Consider the following 23,059-nt stretch of genomic DNA (forward strand, 5'->3'; position numbering starts at 1 on the left):
TTTCATGCATCTTGGCATGTTCTCCCCCACCAGTCTTACACACTGCTTTTGGATAACCTTATGCCACTCCTGGTGCATCAATTCAAGCAGTTGTTTGGTTTGATGGCTTGTGATCATCCATCTTCCTCTTGATTATATTCCAGAGGTTTTCAATTTAGTAAAATCAAAGAAGCTCATAATTTTTAAGTGGTCTCTTATTTTTTTACAGAGCTGTATGTACACACTATAGCAGTAAAGCCCAGCTGCATCTGTGTATGAAAGTCTCTGTGTATGAGTGTGTGTTTGTGTTCCCAGTTTTGTTTTGTTTCCTTTTTGGAAAAAAGGTTCTCAGCTGTGCCACTTCTGCAAAGGATGTGTCCAGCACTTTGGATTACAAAACAGATAGACATCAATAACAATAACAACAATAATAATAACAATAATTACAATAATAACAATTATTATTATTATAATAAAATAACAATAATGATCAAGTTCCAACTTCACAGAAGTGAAAATAAAACAAAATGTGTCAGCATGTTGCTGACCAGTGGTATGGGTTCCACAGGTGTAAGAAAGCAGGAGTGTTGTGTGTGTATGTGTGTGTAATAAAGAGAGAGAGAGTGAGAGAGACAGAGAGAGAGAAAGGGAGAGAGTGAGAGAGAAGAGGAGACAGCAGTTTCTTTGCCTTGTGCTGCTCTTCCAGCCCACGACTGCTTTTCTGTTCTTCTGTATCCTCTATCCTTTCCTCTGCGTCTTTTTTTTCTCTCCCCTCTTCTCTTCCTCTCTCTCTCTCTTTTTCTCTCTTGCTCTCTCTCTCTGTAGGATCAGTGTCCTTGGCAAGTCTTGCAGCACATCTGTCTGAAGTAGGCACGGCTGCAGAACTTGAACTTCAGCACCAGTGGGCAATATGCCACCTTGTTTACATCTTTGCACTCTAGGGGGAGAAAAAAAGAGAAAGAGGAGGAATTATGAGTAAAAGGCTGGATAAATTGATCAAAACTAGAATGCAACTGGGATCTTTCTCCCCCTGTGTGGAGAGAAGAGCCTCTGTGGGTAATAATGGTAAGTGTCTGTATGGGAGAGTAACACTGGCATTTACTAATACACTGCCAGGCCAAAAAATGATGTGGGGTTGATGCTGCAGTTGGTCTGCAGGTCTGGGTTAAGTAACAGTATGTGCTGGAAGAATGAGGTCAGCTGACTACCTGAATATACTGAATATAGACCAGGTTATTCCATCAATGGATTTTTGGTTATTCCAAGATGACAATTATTGCAGAAGCCCAGATTATAGAGGAGACGTAGCCGATGACAATATAAGTGAAAGTAGGAAATGAAAGTAATAGAGACAAGAGGAGGAAGGAGTAGTGATATTGATTTTATCCATTTTTAAGCATCAATAAACTTAAATTCTGAACCCAACAGTAGCATCACTATTTATATCAATAAATAAAATACCTTTAAAATGCTAATTGTTGACAATCTGTAAATTATGGGAAGACGTTTTGGCCAACCTTGGTAACGTTATTAATTTGTGTAAAAAGATATATATATATGTATGTCAAGACATTTCTGGGTCACTGGAGCGACAAAATTCACTCCAACTTCATTCTTAAATCATCACATGCTGTACAACTACTTATAATTGTTAAGCACTCAAATATACTGCAGACACAGCAAGTCGATCAGGCTAAACTAAAGCTGCCTACAGCACAGGCTGTCTATAGTAGATTAATGTTGCCAGTCTGAAGATTGCTTTATGCCTTATATTTTAGGTGTGTTGGAATCCAGACAGTAATCACTGCATGGGCATTTTTCATTCACAGGCACTGAGGAATGCTCCACCAAGACTCTGAATCCTCTTCATTTCAAATGCTATCCTACAGCTCAGACAGTAATTACTGCCTCCGATAAATTTTACCTGCCTGTCCCCTCCTGATGTTATAGAGTTTGTTTTACCGTTTGACTCGTGCCAACTTTCTTTCGTCTGTCTCTCACAGGGCTGATATGATCTTTGTACATTAGAGAAAGTATTACTTTGAACAAAAGTTCAATCTAGGCGATTTTGTATAACAGAGCACAGGTGTTAAATGCTGGGAAGAAAAAACAATTGCTTTTTAAAAACTGTGTCCATGTCTGGTCTGGTTCTAGGTGTTTAAACGCATTATTTAAAGCTGTTCTTTTAGCAGTAAGAGATTATAACCAAAGATCATATTAGAAGGATAAACAGGAATTTTACATTTTAAAGCAAGCAATCTTGATATATAGTCTGTAGAACTAGATATTTTTGTCTGCGTGTTGTATGCATGTTTATGTGTGAATGTTAAGTACAAATCAGTAAATTAATTCAATATTCAGGTATGGATAATTTCTTCTGCTATTACATGCAGTAAACAAAGGAATCTACATTGTTTTCTGTGATATTCTTATTTTCACTTTAATAAAATGGAAAATTGGATAGAAAGCATAAAAGTAAAGTTGTAGGCAACAATAAACAATCATTACTCAAAGCACAGTGTTCTGAATCCTCCCTTAATGCAGACTCAAACAGAGAGACAGTGGGAGAGATACAGGAGAGAGAGTGGGAGAGTGAGAGAGAGTGAGCAAAGGGGAAAGAGAGAGAGAGAGAGAGGGGAAGGGAGAGAGGGACCCCAGCCTGATTCGCAGCCCAGGCACGCTGCCATCTGTGCAGCCAAGCACCAAGGGCCCTAACTGCCTTATCACGATGAGAGTGTCTTCCCTTATTAGGCTCCTTAAATAGCTCGGGGAGAGCAGAGGAAAAGCAGACATTCCGTCACTGTTGTCCGTTAAGGCACAATTAAGTGCAAGATAATCCCATTAGGGATCATTTGGACAGCTTGTGTAATGTTGTTTCCCCAATACAGGAAATCTTAATACCAATCAATCATGGGAAGTATAGCTGTGGTCAGAGTCTCCAGAATGGCCTTAACGGAGAGTATAGGGTTTCACAGTCAGCTTTCTCAACAGGGCTCAATGTGAATATGTTTTAGAAATATAACTAAGTATTGGGAAAGGTATTCTAGCAGTGATTTGCAGATCATAAACAGAACATAAACCTGAAGCTGTTGTCAAGGTATGTTTTTTAACAAGCAAGGATTCAGTCAATTAAGAGTAAATTACGGAAATAGTAAAAGCTTCATCAGGTCTTTCTCTGTATCTCTGATGAAGTGACTGACAGAGATCACTCACCGTCACCGTTGGAGATGGGGGTAGCATCACACTTGCTCTCACACTGCTGCATAGTGCTGAGTCGCAGCGACTCGGGACACTCGTTGGAGAGCTGCCCTGTGTATGAGAGACACTGCACTGTCCGCATCTGCTGTCCCAGCCCACACTGTGCTGAACACTGGAGACACAAATACAAAGGGTTTTAATAAGCTACACTGAGCAATGCATGCATGGATCAGCAAAAACATTTAAGCTAATAGAAGGTGAATTCTGTAACACTGATTATCTGTTTACAATGGCATCTATTAAAAGATGGGGTCTAAATATTAGCCAGCAAGTGAACAGTGAGTTCTTGAGGTTGATTTGTTGGAAGCAGGAAGTGTATCCATGAACAACTTGTAGGTCACATGAGACAAAAATAAAATGTCATGAGCAAAACTGAATACACTACATGATGATGCACACACCTCAATGAACACCATGTCAAAAAAGTGAAACATGTTGGCAGCATCTTGTTGTGGGGATATGTTTCCTTAGTGGATAAAGATGGGTAGATTTAGCAAAATACAGGGAGGTAATGCAAGACAACCCACTTCTGCTAAAAACTAAAACTTGTGCAAAACAACCAGGGGGAAAAATCAGGATTAAAAAAAGCTGGTAGATATTTAACCCCAACAGACATTAAGCTATTTTAAGAAAAAAGCAGTTAGCCTGTGTTTCAAGAGAATTGTTCAGTTTGTCATTTGTTTTAAAGATCTGCAAAAATACATATACCAGAACCAGGGTTACCAGAACCAACACCCAGGGGCGAGACCTGATGAATTAGAAGGGAAACATAGTGAAACCCGTATTCCTCACTGGTGTTGCATAAAGCACTTTATATACCGGTGCACCTTCTGTATGAAAATAGACCAGAAAACAGACGGTTATTGATAGTGCACCTCAAAATCTGGTGCACCTTATAGTCTGTAAAATGCTGTAATTTCCATACACATTGTACAAAGACTATGTTAGTTTATAACGACTCTAGTCAACTTAGGCCCCAGCATATAACCCTCTCTTTTATTTAACAGTCATCTGTATTCTGGTATGATTAAGCTTCATTTTAAATTTCTGTATTTGTGCACTACAGGTTAATAGCGTGCCCTGAATGTGTGCCGGGGTTAGTGTGAGTCTGCATTTTCCATTTCTGTTCTGTCACGCTGAAAAGCTGAGCCAATTAAAGGTGAGTAAAGACTGCCACCCCCACTCTTTAAACTGGTTAACCCTAAGTCAGCCTTAAGTTATCCTGTTACAAAGTTATCTCATTATTTACCCTGTGCTAATCTGGCAAAGTCACTGTGTTGTCAAAAGCTTGACAAACTGTCCAGGCAGAAGTTTGAGTACCTAATTGTGATATGCAGGCTCATCACTGGCCCTATAATCGGGTCTTGTGCCCTAGGCCGGGCCCTAGAGAACCACAGTCTTGAAACTAACGGCCACTACTAGCCTCAGCTACTGGTGGAATGTCATTGTAATAGTTTAATTGGATCTTGGATTACTGTCAGCTGTTGTGTATTAGAGACTCGATGTTGGGGGGAGACTGTCTGAAGTTAAAGACTTTGGGTTTTCCACGAGACTCCTCGCACTGTGATCCAATGGAAAAACGAGCTGTTGCTTAGCTACCCAATACAATACACAATTTACCTCATTACTCACTCATTCGGTCGGTAAGGTAATACGTGCACTTTAGAAATGCTGACACTCAGCGATTGGCTTGGAGAGGTGCGTGTATAAGTGTGTGTGTGTGAGAGAGCAAGGCATGATGGGAGTTCAGCTGTCTGTACTGAAGGACTCTCTCTGCAGGACTTTCCAGCAGCTTGAGCCTCACACATTTCATCCCTTCCAAATTAACGGGACTTTATTAGAGCTGTGGCTCCTGACAGATGGCATACGTCAGTGGCTGTCTTAAGTGGGATTTGAGCGTGTGACCTTTCGGCCCACAGGTCTCCACAACACACAACAATCTTCCTGTTCTGAAAGTCCTAGCTGTTGGCAGTTGTTACAGGCAGAGAGGGGCTCACCTATTTCCTAATGTTGGTTTATTACAAAAGTGACGTTTAGACATCACAATGTGATCACAAGAAATGTACAACGTGTTTAATAATTCATTAGGTAATTTACCAGATTCTCTATTTTTTGCACTGTAAGGCTTTAATTCTCCCAAAAATCAAAAGTGCTGCTTACAATACGGTGCGCCCTATGTGTGAATTCTACCAGTCAGGTATTAAGGAGCAGTAAAGCCATTCTGCTGAAGTACATTGTTATACATGAGTTTCAGTTTAGTTCTTCAGCACAGAGAATAAAGCAGTATTAGCATTAGCTGCTAACCGCGATAAGCGCTACCTCTTTCACCGTTCAGAGGTGAGTATTATAGGACTTTAGTCTGTGTGTTTACCATGTTAAAACAATCTACGTAGGACAAATGTAGACTCACTAGTTAATATTACCCTGGCTGACTCAACACTCAGAGTTCCTCAGTGAAGCGCTGTCGGTGGCATTTACTAGCACTACAACTAGTGCTAGCGTTTAGCCACTAATGCTGCTGCACCCACCCTTAGTAGAAATCTGGAAATCTAAGCTTACTTTAAAAAAATAAATGAATAAACTATTTTTAGGAGAGAAATCTGTGTAGATTACCCACCACCCCCCTGCTAAATTAAAAGAAAAACACAGCTACACTCCTGTTCCTTACTAGTGTCACATAATGTGCCTTATAATCCGGTGCACTTTGTGTATGAAAATAGACCAGAAAATAGATGTTCATTGATAGTGCGCCTTATAATATGGTGCGCCTTATAGTGTGAAAAATACGGTAATTCATTAGGTGCTTTACTGCACTCTTCTAGTAATTGTCTACAACAACTACACTGCATACAGAAACAGAATAACTTGTATTCCTATTACTGTCAAACAATCATTATATAAAAACAAGTAAAAACAATAGTTGTAGTTGTTATTGTAAATCTGGTCAAATCCAGCAGACCTAGATTTAGACATTTGCTAGAATCATTATCTTTGAGTAAAAAATAAATAAATAATATTTTTTATACTGTTTTTATTTCTCTCTCTCCCAATCTCAAATAAAAGTTTTATATTTCAGTTTATAAAAATGAGGTCTGCAGTTTTTGGTTTGCAGTACTGAAATTCTCCTCACTAAAAAAACCCATAGCTGCTTTGCTGACTGCACAGTTTTGGAACGTGTCCTAAGCTGCACAGGGAAGCAGTCACAGGGCTAATCTAAGCGCATTATCTTTTGTCTCCTTTTCAAAACATGTTCTTGGCATTGACAGAGATGCCTTGTCTACAGTGGAGATAAACTTCAAACAACGTGGACGATATTTTTACCACTTCCACACTTTCGGCCTGTTTGGCTCTCTCTCACTCACAGACACGCGCGTCACTGGCTCCCTAGAGTCCCCAGTTTATCATCTGAGTGTAAATTCTTCTGACTGTTGACTAAAACACATGCTCTTTTACACACCATGTGGAAACAGCCCATACTCTGTCTGTGTCCTCTCCTCTGGAATGATGCACTGACACCGATGCCTCGTCTAGATACGCTGAACTGTTCTTTTATAACATTATGTGTGTGTTCTACCCTGATACTTCATGACTGTAACAATAAAATCATAATAATCAGACAGCATATCTCTACATTTGTGCTTATTGTTATTTGACTTTTTGTGAATGTTTCTATAATATCATTTTGAACGTTTTTCTACCTCTTAAGACAGTACTACCAAATGAGGTTTATATATCTGTGCATCTGTTCACTCTATGTTTTAAATGTTTGTAGAAAACCCTTTTAATAATTATATTCAGCTACTTTATGTTGTACCTATTGTTGACAAAGATGTGCAAAAGGACATACACTGCTTGTCTCATCCCTGTAGCAAAGTATTGCCAACTCAATAGGAGGAGATGATAAACATGAACCTATTAGCACCATGCCTAATGCCAGGTGTGGGCTGGAATGGAAATAATGTTCTTGTTCTTGGACTAATGGAAAGTAACACTAATAGATCAGATCTGACTTGGATTATTTTTGCTCTGTGACTCTTGAAATCCCACCTAATTTTGAACACTACACACAACAGAATTACACTGTTTATTTCCTCTTTATACAACACAGATGGTTATAAAGGAAACAAAGTACATGCTGTTATTAAGCAGAAAGGTGCACCAACCTGTCCCCACTCTCCAGGGATCCAGCGTGGTGGAGGACAGCGGCCCAGACTGCAGCGGATTCGGACTGGGGGTTTGTTATGGTCTGAACATAGAGCTGGTGGGAAGGTTTTGGTCAGGTCACTACTCTTGCACAAAACGTTGCGGTGTTTGAAGCCTGGGCCACACTTTGGGGTACACTGCAGACACATAACAAGAAGAAATGCATATTTTACTAATTCTTTACTAATAATCAATTTTATAATTCTTCATAGGATTGCAAAAAAAAAAAAAAGTCCAAGTGTTAGTCATCCCATGACTCTGATCATTACCTCTATTGTCTAATGATCGTATTTCACTGCTCAAAGTAATATATATATATATATATACACTAGTGCATCTCAAAACTTTAGAATATCATTGAAAAGTTACTTTATTTCAGTAATATAATATTTTAATTAAGTTTGCTACCCTCTGCTGACAACTTTTATGGAGATGCGGATTTCATTTTCCATCAGGATTTGGCACACTGCCAAAAGTACCAATTGGTCTTATATAATATTCTAATTTTCTGATATATTGACTTTCATTGGCTATAAACCATGATCATGAACAACAAAAGAAATAAATGCCTAAAATAGATCACTCTGTGCAATACATCTATATAATATATGAGTATATATATATATATATATATATATATATATATATATATATATATATATATATATATATATATATATATTTATATATATATATATAAGATATTTTTTCTTCTCACCTCTGACCAATCCAGAGTTACCCACTGAGGAGGACAGGACTGATTGTTGCAGGATTCGCGTTCAATGGGTCGATGGGTCAGGCAGTGACTGTCTTCGAGGTTCTCCTCCTCTGCTGGTCCAGTTTTGCGAATACAGAGAACAGTGCGCGTACGCATCCCTCCATCACACGTTTTACTACAGTCCAACCAGTCTCCGATAAACCATCTGGAAAAAACAAAAATACACTTATGATGGACTTTAACAGCAACAAAATGAAACTATTTGTTAATAATTTTCTGAGGACCATCTCGTTAGCTTTTAGGATATTAGAAAAAAACATACCACTAAAAAATTCCCAAAGACTCAAATAATCCTTTGTGGAGTTTATTACTTTATCATCAAGTAAAGCTGGAAATGGGCGTTAGATGGTGTTTTTAGTGATGCCCATCTGCTAGTTCAGGTTGACTTATACTTCCACTGGCAGTATGCTAGAGCTAGGGTGCCAAAAACACTTCATCCAGGCTTTTTTATCCGGTTTAAACTTCACACACCTGACTGAACTCTGTTTGACTACTCGCCCCATTGAAAACGAGAGGCTAAATGTTTTTGGCCTCTGCCACACATGCATTTTCCACGCATATATGGATATTGTCCCTCGAGGGTTCATAAACTTGACTAGCCAATACAATAAAACGCAGGTGGTCACTTCCCCCCCTCCCTTTCCGACACCGGGGGTTTTGGCCTGAATATACTTTGAAAATAGTTCACACATGAAGAAATAAATCATGCTGCTATTATTTAAATGCTATATATTTAAACCTATTTTGCAAAGCAGGTGAAGTGTGAATGGTTTTAACGTCTGCCACGAAGATAAATCAGATATCACAGATGTTAATATTTAAATAAATATCTATTTTTTTAAAAGGATTAATATAAACAGACAGGCAGATATGTTTAAGCAGGTGAATGAAGCCTTTAACTGGGTAAAATTGCTCAATGCTGAGGACATGAGCTACTAAGAGGTTTAGGAAATGCATATTATGTTTGTTTTGTTGAAAAAGAAGAGCAGCTTTGGACTGAATGGTGCAAAAAATGCTTCAAAAACTTCAGAATCTGTCCTAATCAGACTTAATTATATATTCTACTTACTCAGGTGGGCAAGGTTCTGTGTTGCAGGGTCTTTGATTCTCGGGCGGTTTGATATCAAGGTCGCAGTAGCTGTTCTGGACCACCGAGTTGTCGTCCAGCCTCTTGCAAACCACCTCCTGTTTCTGAGAACCTGCAAACAGACAGTGAAACATCACTTCATTTCTCTGCCTCCGTGTCCTGCCCTTGGCGGCCCGTTTCTGACACTTCAGCAGCTGGCGTGTAAAACGGCGTGTGGTCAGCGTGGGGGTGCGTACGGTAAAACAAGCTCTATCAAGCTCCTCCAGAGGGCCACTCGCTGACAGAGCGCTCTGTGCCGGGGGAAGGATGGGTGCTGGATAATGTTCCCCTCAGAGGTATTTCTAGGTGTGTAAATGCCTCGGTTTTAAGTGAGTGTCTTGGTGAATGACTTTTACAGAGAAGCCCTTCTTTTCTTTGGCTCTTGATTGCGAAAAGTGGGAGCTAGAACAGAGCGGGTAGGAGCCAGCGCCGCAGTGTGTGTACTCAGCACCAGAAGCCGTCAGAGCTGCGGCCACACAGGGCCTCAGGAGGAACTAGAAGACTAGAGTTAACCCAGCCTCATGCCAAGCCTGGCCAGCTGGTGAGGCCACCTTGTGAGGCTGATCTGTACCTCCACCAGTTAGCGCTGGACGATTATGGCCTAAAAAAATAATCTTCGATTTTTTCACGAAAAAAAAAAAAAAATCCAAATTTAGATTTTCATAGTTTTGTTCCCCCCTATTAAAAATCTGGTTCAACACTAGGTTTACCTGTAAAAAAAAAAAAAAAAAATTAAATAGTTTTTTAATGTTTGACTCTTTGTTTGGGTTGAATCAACTTACCGAGTGAATCGATGATTCAAAACATTGTTTACAAGCCCATTTGTTCATATCATGCACTGACCTTGTGTAAACTCACACAATGGTGAACACTGGATTATAATTCAGAACGGGGGTTTGTGACTGAAAATCTAGAAATAACACACTAAATGAGTCACAGAAGAAACTTTTGAAATATTATAGTTTTCCACTAATCACAGATCCTCACTGGAGAGCGATGACGCTGCAGTTTTAAGTGCTGGAACTTTTTCGGTATGAGCTTAGTCCTCACCGAAACGTTCAGAAAATATGCACACGTAGTGTTTTGGGATATTTTAGATAAAAAAATAAAATGTCTGTATGTAAAATCATGATTACTCCATTCAGAAAATCACATTAAAACTGTAATTCAAATTAACTGAATTAACTGTGAAAATCTATTTTATTTGTAATATTTCTTTCTGAAAAAGGTTAATAAAAATAAAACCAGCATTCACCATGCTGCTTAAAAACAATGTGAGAGCTTTGTGTGGCCTCTTCAGACAGAAATATGCTATTTTTTTTCTTCTGCAAAATGTTCTTCTACAAAATTTGATTGACAGTTATACTACAAGTCTATAATCCAAGTAAATTAGAGTTTGACTGCCTTCTTCCTTTGTGTGTGGTGAGTGCAGCCAGTCACAAAGTGAAACTGTACTGAATCCAGGCCTCAAAGGAGAAGTCTTGATAGTTTGAAATTGCCCACCGCGTACCACAGACCCCAAGCCATAATGCAATAAAAAGATTCTTTCTGACATCAATTTGTGGTTAAGAACTATTATAAATATTATACTAAATAAGCCTTTAAATAAACCCTTTGTCAGACCTGCACCAGTGAAATCCGATGGTGGTGTGAAAAGAGGCAAAAGAAAGCCAAGCATCTGGAGCAGTGAAAATCCAATGTAATTCCTAAAAAGAATATTGCAGAACTTTATGGCTTTCAACGTCAAGAAAGTCAGCAGGACTTAAATCCTTACTCTGAATTCTGCCAGGAGAAGAAGTTCAACACCGCCAATAAGGAACATTAACAACAAAACATTTTGTAAATGACATAAGTGTTGCTCTGGGGTATTTTCATATTAGCTGAAATGTGTGCACATGAGCTGGGCGGCAAATGAGGTCGGGTTTATGGTATTCTTCTCGCAGCCCATGGTGGCCAACCACCCCCCGGCTGCAGACCATTCTGCGATGTTTGCATTTTTGCCTGAATATCGCAAGAATTGCAAATGTTTTCAGTGGCCACAGCTTAAGAAAAAAGTCAGGAGGAAAACTATTTGTTGTTGTAAGAAAGCCATTTGATTTTGGCCAGGCGAAGCAGTCTGGTCATATTTGAGGTGAGGGCTCACATTAATGTGTGGTTCTGGCATTCAAATCTGGAAATCGGAGGAAGGCCTTTGCTCGCGACACAATTTGTACAATAGCAGCACTAGCGAAGCACCACAAAAGAAAATCATCCACCGTATCATTGTGTGTCCAACAGCATAAACAGAAAGCTGTATCTTAGGTGTCAGTGTGAGATGTGAGATGAGGAATAGGAGGCTCTTTTGTTATCAGATCAGATTTCTTGCATTGTTGAACAGGTCTCAAGGCCTGGAGCTGGACTAGTTTAATCTGGCAACACATTTGATTTAAGTGATTACTGACAAGATTTGTGATTTTAAACCAGTACAAATCTGCGGTGTGTGTCGATTTTACAGTCTGACAGTAACAACTGCAGAGTGAATGACTTTGCATTACCGGCTGAAAAATATCCAAGAAATATCCAGTATTTTTATTTAAATGTCTGCCCGTGCCAATTACAATACTGATATAAAAACATGTATGCAATGTGTGAAGACTTAAGACTACCTGATATTTAATTACAGAAAAAACAACTGCTAAAAATCCAAGTATTTGGGGGCTCCGAGTAGTTTAGTGGGCAAAGCGCTGCCACTATGATCAGGAAATTGCGAATCCTGTTCATGTAGCTTACTATCATACTATCAGCTGCTGGAGCCCTAAGATGCCACTCCAATGCCAGGTGTTGGCTAGAAGGAAATAAAGCCCCCCACCATCTCTACCTTTGGGATGAGTTGGGAATGAGGTCTGAGGGGTGTGTGGAGTGAGGTGGGGTGGTGATCATTCAACAACCTTTCCTTAACAATAAAAACAGTTACTCCAAAAAATGTGAAAAATGTTCAGGGGCTCTTAGTGGTCCAGCAGTCTAAAGCGCTGCCACTATGATCGGGACCATTATGACTGGTTTGAATCCCAGTCATGCAGCTCGCCATCAGCCCTAATCACTGTGCATCATTAGCCAGAACCTCTTAATCTGGGCTATCCTTGATCATTTACAGATTTTGCACAGACTGTCTATCCCATACATATTTAAAACAATTAAAAATGACAGAAATCTTACTAAAACAGCACAGTCTCTTTCTGACAGCGCTTCAGTTTCTGACCTGCATGTGTACAGGTGAGGGTGTTCTTCAGTACAAACACTTATGAATGGCTTACCTCCTGCACAGGTGGAGGAGCATTCGGACCACGGCAGATGATGCCAGGAGAAGCCCACCTCATTATCCCCGCTGCCAGTGCGCTGTATAGGCACATTGAACTTGTAACGAATGCCCTGGTTTTGCTCTTGTAGTAGTACCTGGAGACAGAAAGAACAGACACTCAGAGTACAAACAAGCATTGCTCACAACAGCATGTAGTATAAATAGTAGCCAAACCAGATGATATGTTTTGTGTATGTGTTACTTATTAAGAGAAAAATCATGAAAATGAATGTAAACCATAGGGTAAAGGCTTGTGGTGCACTGACCACTTGTATGTTTTGTAGTTTTGCTGCTATTTCCACCACATTCATTCAAGCAAAATCTCAAGGAGTAGGATTTCTCAGCATGAAAAGGATGTACACACACACACACACACTTACTTTGAATCATGCACACACTTGGCTAGACAGAGGTTTTCAGTGCACACATATATAGCTGTTAACTTAAAACCACCAGTCAGAGTTCAAGTGAGGTTTGTGCACAGATGTGGATTTTATTTAGAGAGAGCCAGACGATTTCAAACTGACTGAATTCAATACACCCTGTTTGTGCAGTTTTCAAACTCCTCTATCATCATCTTGGGGCCTAAATTGTGACTAAATACTCTGACCTACTTATAGTACAGCTTTAACTTACAGCTTGTTCAATGCATCTTTACGTCTGCATTTTTACATTTTTTGACATAATAGAAACCTTGCAGTTGATGATTTCAATGTGCTGAAATTTGATGAGAAATAAACAAAATTACTTGAAATAATGTATTTTTACACTGCCTGACACTGAATTCAAAAAGGTTTTATTCTTCTCCTGTGAAGTACAGTACACTATACACTACAGGCCTAAATTAAGCAATCTACAGGCAGCTTGATCAGCCTGATTGTGTCTTTACTATCATAACGAGGGGAAAAGTACACCTTGCACAGCTCGAACAAGTGGGTCACTTTCCATTCTCTATCCGACTTTGGCGGATTCTTATTTTAATGGTGCAGTGAAACTGTCCCAGCTCATGTTGCGATGTTATTTTATTTTGTATTCTGTTTATTGTCAATGTAAAATTTGGATTTGTGTACTGCTGCTTGTCCTGCGTGTGAGTGTACAAGTGCTGAGCATGTATGGCACACCTGTGTTGCCAAAATAGCAATGAACCTTTGACTGTTGACTAATGTCAGGGTTCAAATCAGTCTGTGTTTTCTGCTACCAAGATAGCGATAGGCCAAAAAATTTGCACAGGGTGTAAACTAGGGCCCTACCTGTCCAAATACTTGGGGACAGCCATTTTAATGAATGCATACAGTTACTTTAAAGTTATGACCATTGCTGACACTGATGTGCAGATGCAAACACACTCACAGCTTGTCTGATTCCTGTGGACAAGAAGTAATGCCAAAAGAAGAGGACTTTCTGAAACAGATACCTTATATAAACCTATTGGCACTATGCCTCATGTTAGGTGTGGGCATTAGAGGAGTATAAAGCCCAGCAGCATCAAACTGAACACTGTATAGCAGGTTTTCCAACAGCTTTTAAAGTTTTTTTATGGTTCTATTCAATAGTTAGCAGATATAATTACTGTTCTACCATCTACATACCATGACAACCAGGTTTTCAGAAGTTGCTCCAAGTGCTTCCAGAGACTCAGGCTCATCTGCAGATCTCTTGTAGTGAAACGCTGTTCCTGCAATGTCGAACTTACGAGGCCAGTCGATGGTCCATGCACCGTTGATGTAATAATCATCTCCCTCGGATTTTAAAGCTGTGAAAAGATAAAAGATGTTCTATTTAGTCTGAGCAGTTCCAAAATACACACATTAATCTGAATGTGTGTCAACATCACTCAAATACAGGTCTGGAAAGACCACATCAGTTTCTGAATCAGTTTCTATGATTTTGCTATTTATAGGTATATGTTTGAGTAAAATGAACATTGTTGTTTTATTCTATAAACATTTCTCCCCATTCTGAATAAAACATTTTTGCCATTTAGAGCATTTATTTGCAGAAAATGAGAAATGGCAGAAATAACAAAAAAGATGCTGAGATTTCAGAACTTCAAACAAGTTTATATTTAAAAAAAATTTAGGAGTTCAGTAATCAATATTTGGTGGGATAACCCTGGTTTTTAATCACAGCTGTCCGGCATCTTGGCATTTTCTCCTCCACCAGTCTTACACACTGCTTTTGGATAACTTTACGCCACTCCTGGTGCAAAAATGCAAGCAGTTCAGCTTGGTTTGATGGCTTGTGATCGTCCATCTTCCTCTTTATTATATTCCAGAGGTTTTCAATTTGGTAAAATCAAAGAAACTCATCATTTTTACGTGTTTTTTTTCCAAAGCTGTATATCTCTGTGGTCATCACTTAGTCTTGACTCAGTTGTTCCTGATACAGATTCACTGTATCTGGTCACTTATGTGAACTGTCACGGCAGAAAGGCTAAATATTAATAAATACGGTTCTTGAAGTGTAAAAGCTGGCAATCTGCACTTAACAAGAGAAATAGAGAGAAAGCAAGAATGATTATAGGTTAACAGTCTGACAAGAGCAGGTTGCTGCTTGGCAACAGCTACCACGGCGCGAGTGTTGTGGTGTGATGTCATTGGCATCATTCATCACCATGATGCTCGCTACCCTGCCAACGGGCTTCACGCCGTCCTGAGCAGCTTTCACTTGCCTGCCCGCCCCACGCTGCTCGGCCCTATAAACTACCAAACTCAAAAGCAAGAACGAGATAGAAAGCATGATGAGGAAGAGAGGAAAAAACACGTTCAGGTAAAAGTCTGGAACAAACCCCATGAATACCGTTCCAGCACAGTCGTCAAAGCAAAGGTCTCGTCTCCAGGAACAACACACATCTCCAAATATTCACTTTTCTCCTGATTGAGACGGAGCCAAATTGCGGACGACTGATCCAGACGTATTTCTCTGTGCGGTGCGCCTGCACCTTCGCGGATAAAGTAAGACTACCTTTGGTACCGTGCCTATTGCTCCATTTTAATTACAATAGTTTTATGATATAGAGGTCTACATTAAGTTGCTTAAATAATCCAAGATACTGTAGACCAAAAGCAGCTAATAAATAAGGCCTGAAGCAAGCTTGTAAACGTATTTTGCAGTCTTTGAATTCTTGTTTGGGTAATATTTGCCCATTCTTTATTAAAGAATCTTATAGTTCTGTGTAATTCATACGCCACCATTTGCTGCACTGCTCTTTTTGAGGTCTATCCACAGATTACTGTTGATGTTTAGGTTGATGTTTAGGGCTAGGACAAAACCTTCAGCTTGCACCTTTTGTCATACTCCATTGTGGATTTTTATCCTGCTGTAGAAGCCACCCTTGTGAAAAGGAAGTATACTCAAAAGCATCAAAATATGTTCAAATTAGGTAAATAATACTAAAAGTACATTTTCAATTTAACATACTTTTTCTGTATTTCCATGAATGTACTTTTAAGCAATGTTAAATTAAGCATTGTGTTTGATAGAAAATATATGTCTTGCCATTAAATACTGCTTAAAGTGCATTTCAGTGTATTTTTTTCCAGTAGCATTAAGGTATACACAATATGTGCATCAATACGTAAAGTAGTACATTTACAATGTACTTAGTGTGTACTTAAGTGTATTAAAATCATGTTTATTAAACACATACTTGAATCTACTTAAGTTTGCAGTTATACATGTTCAAGTTACAAAAAAAACATTTAAAAGCACAACCTAATGATTTTATGTTGTACTTTCTCCTCTGCCGATACTGCTGCAAGGTGCATTATGGAATATCAGACTGTAAGAAGTCCAGAAGAAGTCACCTTCCATGCATCCTCAATAATGTGGGAGGAGCAAGAACTCATCCGGGTATTTGTGATGAACTTGGCTTACTTCAAACTTTTAAATAGAACAGGACTTGGGCTGCAGCTGATGACGTTTCCCAAGTCCACAAGAACCATACAAGTACAGACAAGAACACGGATTGAGAAACAGCCATTGTTTAGAAGCTAAATGTGAAAAGTGTGACACTCACCGATATAGTTCTTTGACATGGCCACCTCTTTGATCTCAATGTGAACTGAACCCCTGGGGATCTGGACCACCTCCATGTAACCTATAGAAAATAAAATTAAAATTGTGAATATTTACAAAAAGCTCTGTGGCCTGAAACCTGGAACTTTTAGACAACATCAGTCCTAGAATATAAGATTTTATTTCAGGATATTTTAGACACCACACTGGGTTTTTCCTTTTTCCAAGTGCAAGCAAAGGTTATGAATTCAACAATAAGACGTCCAGTGACGTTCAGTTCATTCTGTTTATTCACACTCGACTGAGGGATGACACATAGATAGGAATGAAATTAGTCATTTACAGCATGCTCACTGAAATCCTGCAATAACTAAAAAAACAGCAAATCCATAACAAGAGAAGTATCTACGCACAGAGAACCCCTCTTTCCCCTCTCACAGATTTCAGAAGATTTACTAGCTATACCTTAAAAGGAGAAAATGGTCTCTCGCTCTATAGAGACAGTTCTTGGACTCCAACCCACAACACGCATGCGATATTAGAAGTTTTATTCATTCCCTCAGTAGATGATGCAATTAACACTCATATATTGTGTTACTACTTCTATTTTGACAACTTGTTTCTTGACCCAAAAACATACGCTTTATCATTGGATGACAGCGCAAAAAAAAAAAAAAACCTGCAGCATTTTCATGAAAAAATGTAGTGTTTGGCAGCGATGCTCTCTGGAGCTGTGACAGCAACTCCGTGCCAAAAAACAGTCCGTACCCTGCTCACTCGTGCAGCACTCGCTTCAGCAGGGACGTCTCTTCGGAAAGCGATTAAAAACTTGTCGCGTTTGGCAGGCGTGTGGAAGGCCGGGTCTGATGGGGTTCTGGGGAGCTCTCTCTTTTCTCTCTTTCTCTTTCTGGTTCTGCTTACTGCTTCATTCCTCATCCATGCTCAGCAGAGGCTTTCACGCATGGCCGGTTTCTGCACGCTGTATTTTACGCACTTAACGGCCTTATAGAAGCCGCCTCAAACGGGCCGCCGCAGCCACGGGCCCGGGCTGTAGACGCACGGGCCAAAGCACCACACTGTTATAACTCACCACTTGGAAATGGTTATGACATCACAGCATGTGTGCTTCAGGAGAAGAGTTAGTCTTGGCTTATCAGCGTCGTTTGGCTAGGGAGCCGGTTCTTTTGCTCTTACGATGGGATGAGTCCCTGTTATAGGTGTAAATCTCTGACCTCACAATTCATTTTGAATATGATTATTAAGGAAATTATTAATTGTATCATATTGAAATATTAGATTTCATCTTAACTTTTCATTAAAGTAAAGTAAGATGGCGGTGCCCGGAGATGTAGCTAATGCAACGGGTTGTAAACAGTGTTCCTTAATAAGCTTGTTGTGCACTTTTGAAGTTCTTAATACCTCGTTTTAAATGTCAAAGCTAAAGAATATCACTCAGAATATCACCCAGTCTAAAAATAGTGTTTGGACAAATGGAATAAAATTGCTGGATCTCGGAAAGCTGCAGGAGAGCGGATGTGGGCTATTCGACAAAGGTAAATACACTTTATCATGTTTTACTACACCAAAAGACAATTTCACTCCAGAAAACTAGTATTTCTGCTCCTGGGCTCCCCCTAAAGTCAGAAAGTTTTATTTTCACTTCAAGATACCACTAAGAAACAGGTTTTACACATACATTTCTGGACAATCTGAGAGATCCAGAAGCATTATCTTTGAGAGAAGCCTGAGGACTGAGGCGAGTGATACCATCAATTTTAATATGACACAGCATTACGCAGTTCTTATGAGTGTTAGCTTCACCAAAGGTACGTGGTGCAGTTAGTAACAAACTGAGCACAGAGTGACAATGATAAAGATGCAATTCTCCCCTATTACAATTAGTGGACTATTACAATATTTTTTAAGTTTTATTTTAAGACAAAAAAGCTACATAACGTACAAAATTCACTTTAATTAGATAATTTTGTAATCAAATGAAACATTTTTAGATATGTTTTACTCCCACATCTTGCAGATTATGAAGTGAGGGTTGGTGAGCACTGACCTCCTCTGGGCAGGGAGTCATTGAACAGGCCTTCAGTAGCTTCACATGTGCTGCCATCTCCTCCACAAACACGACATCTGTCCTCTTTAGCATCCGATCCAAGGATGTTGTCGCAGCCCACATGCTGGAATGATATACACACACACACACACACACACACACACACACACACACACACACACACACACACACACACACACACATACCATAGGAGTGGTTTTAATGCTAGACAAATAGGAATACACATGGTAAAAGAGCTCTCAGGGCAATTGCATGCTGGGTGAGATGCCAATTAATCTGCAGTGATACTTTAAGCTTTAGCTTAACTTTCTTGCTAGTTTTATGCTGCCAAAATCCTATAATTATGACTTTATATATGTTTTTAGATTTTTTATTTATAGATGTTTTTGTTTATAAGGACAAAACCAAACACCATAAAATCATAAAAACTCACACAGACTGTAGAACAAAAGAAAAAGACCCTATGTAAGGCCTTTAATATGACTGTAGAGACGGTTTTCCTGAGATTTATTCAGTTTGTATGGACAATAACTTATGATCATAACGTGACAATGGGAAGCTCCAGTGTGAGTAGTAACATGTGTCTCCTTTTTGTCTGAGTCGAATCCCTTGCTCTTTTAAAATCCTCCTACTGTAACTCAGACTAACTCTGGCTTTCCCCCCTTTTCTTTTTTTTCTATGCTGGCTTTGCGAGGCTCATTAAGGATCTACACACTTTTACATGCAATGCAGCACGCCTCCATCCCCCATAAAAAACAACAGTTTGTGTGTGTCTCTTCCAAACGTGCATGTGAAGTCACCACAAACAGGCTTCGGCACTGCACTCTATTCTTCCTATGGACTCATTCTTAATGTTTTCCTAATGTGCACAAAGCTCCACACCACGGCCAAAACATTTATTAAACAAATAATATTGTAACTGAATTGTGTATCCTATTAAATTTGGCATGTCTGGTTAACAAAACGTCCAAAAATACAATTAGATCCAGAAGTGTGTTGCTCTGATAAGAACCTCACAGCCTTTTGTTCCACAAAATTCAACTCTATTATTTTAAGGTTTCATTGTTCTGTAGTTCTGCAGCCTGCAGTCAGTCAGAGAATGTGGGTATCTGGTAAACAGAGATAATATACCAGTGCTGTGCCCTCAAATAAAAGAATCAGCGTCAGAGGCTTACAGAGCACATGAGGTGAAGACTGGGTGACTGCCATGCTGTAGTTCAACTAGTGGTTCCCAATTCCATAAAGGGCTGCTGGTGTGGCTCCAAGCTTTTGTTACTACCACTACAAGCAGCTGGCAGGCCGACCGATCCAGCAAAATACTGTAAATCAGCAACTCTGACTTTAATAAACTGAAATGTCTGTGTTACTGATTGAATGATTGATTAATAGTGTTCTCTGGTATTGGTTGTCTATTGACCACACAGTGCATAATGTGTTATGACTGACTGAGTTTAAAGTTTCTAATAATAATAATGAGGTTGCCAGTTCTGCACTCTGGGAACACTGCGTTCAGTGTCTTAAAATAATAGTTTATTAATTTATACCATTTTTAATGACAGCATGTCATGAAGTGTCAGAAACCGTACACTGTCAAATGAGGCTAATATTATTATGGCCCATGAAACCTTATAGAACACCTTCTGCATTGAATGTGGATATAGTGAGTTTTTTTGCCTGTTTGCATGGACAATTCAAGCCAGAAGCCACCAGTAACAATAATTATCCCCCACTGCTCTGTCCACTGTGGGTGGTAATATTAACCTTCTATGATGTATTCACAGTTCACACATGACAACGTGGATCAAGGAATTTTAAACACCTGCACAATTTCTTACATTTACCATGCATCTGTGTGTTTCCAAGCCGTCCCCTGAGGTAACAAATGATCAATTTACATCTGTATTTTACAGAGTATAAGGCGCACTGGATTATAAGGCGCATTTTAAGCTCCTGTAAAGTTGCTTCTTTAAGCATTTTTAAGTGTGACGATGTTGAACATATTGTTGAACAACAGCTTCTATTATTTGCTATATTATATATGCCTTGTAGCTCCAGTGCATAACTATAGAAGCAAACTTTGGACCAGGCTTATTTTGGTTTCTCTTTTGCATTTGCGTCAAGGAGAAAACTGTGTATATGATTTTTTGGCAACCCATTCTTTTAATCTGATTGAAGTTGTGTACAGGCAAAAAGCTTCTCACCTTACACTCTCCGTTGATGCAGATATCTAGAGAGTCGGCCTGGCAGCGTGTGCCGTCGATGACAGCAGGGGCGCGCTCCGTGTAGAAGTTGTAGCCCTCGGCCAGGCAGTTCAGAGCACAGGGCTTCACGCCACCTGCAAAACAAGCCGAGTGTGCTGTGAAGCCTCTGATGTCACCCTGCTTAAAAGACTATTTATTTTTTATCAGCTCAAGCATAGGTCCCATTGCACATGCTAATGCCATAGTGTATCTATGACCCACTGCACTTAACTTCATTCTGTGTGGGAAGAGCTCATTAAAAACTGGTCATTAACGTTTTAATTTTATTTTTTAATTTGTCAGTGATGCATAAACTTAAAAAAATTGTTTTCCTTTGCGATCGTTACAGTTTCGATATTCTAGAGGCCGAGATCGTCCCTCTTTGCCTTGGTCAAGTCGGGTCAGAACACCGCACACCGCAAGAGAGACATTACTCATAGCAAGAACTCAACATTCAGCCTGACATCATAATTGCGCTGACACGAGGAGAGATTAACAAAGCTGCCAATAAACAGATGGAGGTTATCTCTCGCTCACCTCTTTACGAGGACATTTGAGATCCAAATGGTTACTCAGAGCCAAACAATTGGTAATTGCTACGTTTATTACAGGGCAAGACGATAAGGAGATGATTGAGGCTTTGAACTTCCCTTCATAACCAGTCTGACTCAGTTTTAAATCATTGAGTTTTTCTCTGTTAACTGGCTTCATGCCATTTTGCTGTAAATAAAATAATTTCTTTCTTCTGAGAAGTTTGACCTTTAAAAACTTAAAAAGTTATTGCTAACAAAACCATGATTAGCAATATTAAATATATTGGATTCAATTGTAAGCAGAGGATGAGATATCCTCCATGTAATAAAACACCACTGTTTTGCAGTTAGACTTTGCTGGAATTGTTGTGCAGATACAAAACACAGCATTTATATGTTTGACATGCTTTTGGCATGTTTTTTTAGACAGGAATAAAACGAAAAGTACTTGGAGGTCCAGACCTGAACCAGTTGGTACAGAATGCAAATTAAATATACACACACTATTACACACTATGCAATTAATTATGTAATTGCTTTCAAATAATGTTGAAATATGATCATAATAAATGTAGATTTGTTTGGCCCAAACTCAAAACTGGTTAAGTAATATTTTTTATGACCATTATGACAATATGCTTCCAATATGCTTCCACCACACTGAACTCTGAGTGCTGAAGGCAACCAGGGACACACACACATTCAGAGAACCTTCAAAGACACGCTGCCCCGGAATCTCAGGAATTTTCAGACCATCAAAGAGACTTCCACATTGTTGGTGTTAGCTGGGTACACAAAGCAGGCTGATATGTATACTGTCACTGGAGCGCTGACTCTGGGAAGGCTTCATGGGAGAATGTGGTCCGTTAGTGACCACCACACTGCACATCTGCTGTGTGTGAATATGTGTGTGTGTGTGCCAGTGTCCGCACGCCCTAAGCCCTACCGATGCTATGGCAGAAGATTTGAAGAGTTTCCCAGCCGTATCATCCACGGCCACAACCCAGAGCACCGTCCTGCTTACTTTGCCTGTTGTTCTCATGCTTGGAACGTACCTCCAGTGTAAGGTTTCCAGTTGTAGTACTTCCCACGGAAAGGCATGCTGTCAAAGTCGGCACACTGCTTTTCTCTGAAGTCTCGTGACCCTGTTGGACAGGCCTGCAGGCAGACACAAGTGATATTTCAGTCAGTGCTGTGTGGTTTCTTCAAAACATCATATTTTTTTAACTGACAAAAAGTATATACAGCTGAAATTAAGGTGGCCTGTTGATCACACTTTATGTCAAAATGTTTGTGAACACCCATACTAATAAATTAATTCAGTTACTGTATTTTTCACACTATTCGCACGTAAAATCCTTTTATTTTCCCAAAAATCATCAGTGCACCTTACGTATGAATTCTAATAGTCAGGTTGTATGGAGCAGTACTGTGTTAAAACAAGCTACATGCTGCTGTACCCAGCCTTAGTGGAAATCTAGAAATCTAAGCTTACTTTAAGT

The 23,059-nt window shown here is 39.5% G+C and overlaps 1 protein-coding gene across 2 annotated transcripts in view; it reads right to left on the reverse strand.

Annotated features, from left to right (window-relative positions):
• Positions 1 to 281: 281 nt before the first annotated feature.
• Positions 282 to 23,059, reverse strand: part of adamts6 (ADAM metallopeptidase with thrombospondin type 1 motif, 6) — a 69,610-nt gene continuing 46,832 nt past the window's right edge. For both annotated transcript variants that reach the window (XM_022681196.2, XM_022681197.2), the window contains 11 exons: positions 22,613 to 22,715; positions 20,986 to 21,119; positions 18,764 to 18,887; positions 16,700 to 16,780; positions 14,271 to 14,434; positions 12,638 to 12,776; positions 9,288 to 9,417; positions 8,159 to 8,363; positions 7,401 to 7,577; positions 3,193 to 3,349; positions 282 to 916 (listed from right to left, as the gene is read on the reverse strand). In XM_022681196.2, the coding sequence (XP_022536917.1) occupies positions 807 to 916; positions 3,193 to 3,349; positions 7,401 to 7,577; positions 8,159 to 8,363; positions 9,288 to 9,417; positions 12,638 to 12,776; positions 14,271 to 14,434; positions 16,700 to 16,780; positions 18,764 to 18,887; positions 20,986 to 21,119; positions 22,613 to 22,715 (1,524 nt within the window). In that variant the 3' untranslated portion in view covers positions 282 to 806. The remainder of the gene's footprint in view (positions 917 to 3,192; positions 3,350 to 7,400; positions 7,578 to 8,158; positions 8,364 to 9,287; positions 9,418 to 12,637; positions 12,777 to 14,270; positions 14,435 to 16,699; positions 16,781 to 18,763; positions 18,888 to 20,985; positions 21,120 to 22,612; positions 22,716 to 23,059) is intronic.

The sequence above is a fragment of the Astyanax mexicanus genome, chromosome 20 (assembly GCF_023375975.1).
Source record: "Astyanax mexicanus isolate ESR-SI-001 chromosome 20, AstMex3_surface, whole genome shotgun sequence".
NCBI lineage: Eukaryota > Metazoa > Chordata > Actinopteri > Characiformes > Acestrorhamphidae > Astyanax > Astyanax mexicanus.